This window comes from Calidris pugnax, unplaced genomic scaffold (assembly GCF_001431845.1).
Source record: "Calidris pugnax isolate Ruff unplaced genomic scaffold, ASM143184v1 scaffold187, whole genome shotgun sequence".
NCBI classification, from domain to species: Eukaryota; Metazoa; Chordata; class Aves; order Charadriiformes; family Scolopacidae; genus Calidris; species Calidris pugnax.
The window spans coordinates 2453910-2458383 of NW_015090969.1; the positions used below are offsets into that span (position 1 = coordinate 2453910).

The 4474-nt window shown below is 68.4% G+C and overlaps 1 protein-coding gene across 1 annotated transcript in view; it reads left to right on the top strand.

Annotated features, from left to right (window-relative positions):
• Positions 1-276: 276 nt before the first annotated feature.
• Positions 277-4474, top strand: part of ZNF710 (zinc finger protein 710) — a 6302-nt gene continuing 2104 nt past the window's right edge. Inside the window, exons 1-3 of the mRNA XM_014952754.1 lie at positions 277-2297; positions 2682-3336; positions 4285-4474. Of these exons, the coding sequence (XP_014808240.1) occupies positions 1513-2297; positions 2682-3336; positions 4285-4474 (1630 nt within the window). The 5' untranslated portion in view covers positions 277-1512. The remainder of the gene's footprint in view (positions 2298-2681; positions 3337-4284) is intronic.

The following is a 4474-nucleotide window of genomic DNA, read 5'->3' on the forward strand; positions in this document are numbered from 1 at the left end:
GCTTTCCTCTGGGGGTGGCTCTCCAAGCCCAGCCTCGCCGGCCACCCCATGGGGGTCCTGGGCTGTGGCTGGGCCCGGGGGGGTCGGACACCACTGCTCCGGGCTCTGCATCCCCCCGGGACCCTGCCCCGTCCTCGCAGGGGTGGGCAGGGGGCTGTCAGGCCCCTGGGCACGTGTGAGCCAAGCGTGAGCGTTTTCTCAAGGTGTTGGTTTAATCCTCACAAAACAAAGCAAAGCACATAACCTGCCCTCCTGCCCCCCCCATCTCTCCCGCTGTGTGTTTCGCCCCGGTTTGTGTGTCTGATGCTCTCCCTTCCCTGTTTCCCAGCCTCAGTTCCCCAGGGATGGATGGTGGAGCAGTGTCCCTGAGCTGTGGTGGTGCCTGCCCCGCTTTCCTCGGTGCAGCAGCTCCTCCGTGCTTCGCTGTCCCACATTCCTGGGCTGTTTATGGCCGCAATTCCTTGGATTGCTGGCCGGCTGCTCTCCAGAAAGGGCTGGTGGAGCTGGTGCAGGCTCCCTCTGCCCGGTGAGGGACGCTGGCTCCTCAGAAGGGCCTCGTCCCTCCCTGTGGCCGTTCCCACACTGGTCACACCGCTTTGGTGGGAAAGTGGGGTTTTCTGCTCATTTGTCTTTTGACTTTTGCTGCTGGAGCTGCGGCCCCCGGGAGTTTGCTGTGGTCCCACCTGTACCCGCTGGTGACCCCTGAAGAAATGCTGCGGGACCCTGCCGTGCTTGTCGCTGGGGCAGAGCGGCTGCTGGAAGGCGCTGCTCAAAATGCAGGGGAGATGAGGCGGTGGCTGTGGCAAGGAGAGGACGGGGCAGGCAGGGGAGGTGACGCCAGGGCCCGGACGGGGCAGGGGAGTTGGGAGCAGCGAGGGGCTCGTGGGCCACCAGAGCAGCTGGACCCTAAGCTGCCTCCTGAGCCCCGGGGATGCTCCCGCTCCCGCGGCCGAGCGTGCCACAGGCACCGGCACTGAGCCGAGGGGAGCCTCTGCCCTGCCCCTCACTGGGGCTCGTGGGCCAGGTGGTTTGGCCACTTTCTAGATGCTCCCAACGAGGAGGGTTTGGGCTCTGGGTCCTCCCCGTGCCCTTCACTGCCACTTCTCGCTCCCGCAAGGAGCAGAGCGGCACGTTTGGCTTTCTCGGCTGGTCCCCAAACTGCAGGGGCTCCTGTCCCCGGGAGTCGCTGCCGGGGAGCTCTGGGGCTCGTGGGGAGCCAGACCTCGGCCTTGGGGTTCAGTAGCCCGGCCAGAAAGGCTGAGAGCAGACACAGAGCCGAGCTTCCCCTCACCAGAGGGGGATCATGAAGCTGAGATCCCTGGGGACCCACATCCTGGGGCATGTGGTGCCAGAGACCCACTCTGGGGACGGCGATAAGGAAAGGGGTGATGGCTGGAACGAGCCCCTCCTGGAGCGGTGTCCCCGGTGTCTGTGTGGTGGCAGGGGCTCCGTCAGGGCTAACGGCCGTCCCTTTCCCTCCCCAGCCATGACAGCGTAGGCAGGCGGCGAGAGATGGATCGCTTCACCGAGTGCGGGACGCAGACGGAGGCGGTGGTGGTGCTGTCCCTGGCGCAGGCGGCAGTTCTGGGCTTGGTGTCTGAGAATGAGCTGCTGGGGGCCACCGTCAGCCCCGCCGGCTTCTTCCCGGGGCTGGGAGGGGACCTGCCGGACGCCGCCGCAGGGGAGCCCGGGGAGCTGGAGGGCGAGGGGCAGGCGCCGGGGGACGGGCAGGAGGAGGACGCCTTGGAGGCCGAGTCCTCCCTGGAGAAGCACGCCCGGAGGAGGAAGCGGCCTCCGGTGAGGCTGGTGCCCAAGGTCAAGTGCGAGAAGGCGGAGGCGGAAGATGAGGCGCCGTACGACGTGCCCATCCCCGGGGATGAGGAGGGCGAGCAGCAGCGTGGGCACCCGAGCCCCCCCCCGCAGGACCCCAGCCCGGAGCCCTCGGTGCAGAGCAGCGCCATGACGATGATCGACCTGGGCGCCTTCGGCAGGAAGCCCCGGCGGCTGCGGCACCTGCGCCGGCACCTGCGCCAGCCCCCCGAGGGCAGCCAGCGCCGCCGCGGGGACGCCCACCCGGAGGGAGGCACCACCGGGGCCCCACGCACCCACTGCCCCTTGGAGACGGGCGCCCCGTCCCCCGGGGAGGCGGAGGCCCCCGCGCCGGCCTCCCCCGAGCCTGTGATGCCGGACGCCGCCGCGGGGGAGCCCGGGGAGCTGGAGGGCGAGGGGCAGGCGCCGGGGGACGGGCAGGAGGAGGACGCCTTGGAGGCCGAGTCCTCCCTGGAGAAGCACGCCCGGAGGAGGAAGCGGCCTCCGGTGAGGCTGGTGCCCAAGGTCAAGTGCGAGAAGGCGGAGGCGGAAGATGAGGCGCCGTACGACATGCCCATCCCCGGGGATGAGGAGGGCGAGCAGCAGCGTGGGCACCCGAGCCCCCCCCCGCAGGACCCCAGCCCGGAGCCCTCGGTGCAGAGCAGCGCCATGACGATGATCGACCTGGGCGCCTTCGGCAGGAAGCCCCGGCGGCTGCGGCACCTGCGCCGGCACCTGCGCCAGCCCCCCGAGGGCAGCCAGCGCCGCCGCGGGGACGCCCACCCGGAGGGAGGCACCACCGGGGCCCCACGCACCCACTGCCCCTTGGAGACGGGCGCCCCGTCCCCCGGGGAGGCGGAGGCCCCCGCGCCGGCCTCGCTGGACCGGCTGGACATCAACGTGCAGATCGACGACTCCTACCTGGTGGAGGCGGGCGACCGGCAGAAGCGCTGGCAGTGCCGCATGTGCGAGAAGTCCTACACCTCCAAGTACAACCTGGTGACCCACATCCTGGGCCACAACGGCATCAAGCCCCACTCCTGCCCCCACTGCAACAAGCTCTTCAAGCAGCCCAGCCACCTGCAGACCCACCTGCTGACCCACCAGGGCACCCGGCCCCACAAGTGCGAGGTCTGCAGCAAAGCCTTCACCCAGACCAGCCACCTCAAGCGGCACATGCTGCTGCACACCGACATCAAACCCTACAGCTGCCGCTTCTGCGGCCGGGGCTTCGCCTACCCCAGCGAGCTGAAGGCCCACGAGGTGAAGCACGAGAGCGGCCGCTGCCACGTCTGCGTGGAGTGCGGGCTGGACTTCTCCACCCTCACCCAGCTGAAGCGGCACCTCTCCACGCACCAGGGCCCCACGCTCTACCAGTGCCTGGAGTGCAGCAAGTCCTTCCACTACCGCAGCCAGCTGCAGAACCACATGCTGAAGCACCAGAACGTCCGGCCCTTCGTCTGCACCGAGTGCGGGATGGAGTTCAGCCAGATCCACCACCTCAAGCAGCACTCCCTCACGCACAAGGTACGGGTGCCCGGAGGAGGTGTGCCGGCTGTGGGCGGGGGGTGCAGGGGGAGAGGGGTGTCCCGGCGCCCCGGCCAGCCCTGGAGGAGGGGGGTGCGGGTGGGCACAGGCACCTGTGGTGGGCACTTGCTCAGGGTTATTGATGAGCAGCGAAAGGGCATCGTTATGGGGCACGGGGCTGCCCAGCCTCCCTCGTCCCGGAGGTTTCCATCCTCAGGGAGGGGGGTTGGGACCTACTGTGGGTGCTGCAGTGGGGTCATTTGGGGGACTCTGGCCAGGTGCTGCTGCAGCCCCTCCTGGAGGGCCATGAGTGAGGGGGTTGCCCTTTTTCAGGGGTTCTTTCAAGGGGGAGCAATTGGCTGGAGCTGGAGAGTGGGGCTGGGTCTCAGCTGGGCTTATAGAGCCCACCCGGCCCCACTCCCCACAGCCCACCTCCTGCACGCTGCCGGGGGGCTCCAACGTACCCCACGCTGGGTCAGGTGCTGTACGTTGGCCGTTTTCCCCAGCCAGCTCCTTCCCCAGGCACCGCTTTGCAGAGCTGCTCTGGCTCCGGCGGTTTTCCAGGTGCTGCCAATGCATTTCCAGGGCGGGTGAGACGATGGTGTCTGGGGGTGAGCAGGATCCTACCCACTGCGGCACCAGGTGGGGGGGAATTGCCCCCCAGAGTAGCCCGGGGCTGGCCCCAGGCTGTTGGTAGTGCCCGCTCTGTGCTTGCAGAAGGGGCAGGGCTGGGGGAGCAGGAGATGCTCCGGGGAAGGGGCTGATGAGGTCCAACCCGCTGACAGTCCCCAAAGTCCAGCTCAGCAGGAGGACCCCGTCCCACCCCCCTTGGGAGCAGGGGTTCTTGGTCTGCACGGTGGCCCCAAGCTCCTGTGGGGTCTGTTTGGAGACCCCCGGCAGCGCTGGGCCCCCTCTGCCCCCCACCCACGGCTCTGCCCCCCTTCGCAGGGCGTGAAGGAGTTCAAGTGCGAGGTGTGCGGGCGGGAGTTCACGCTGCAGGCCAACATGAAGCGGCACATGCTGATCCACACCAGCGTCCGGCCCTACCAGTGCCACATCTGCTTCAAGACCTTTGTGCAGAAGCAGACGCTCAAGACCCACATGATTGTGCACTCACCGGTGAAGCCATTCAAATGCA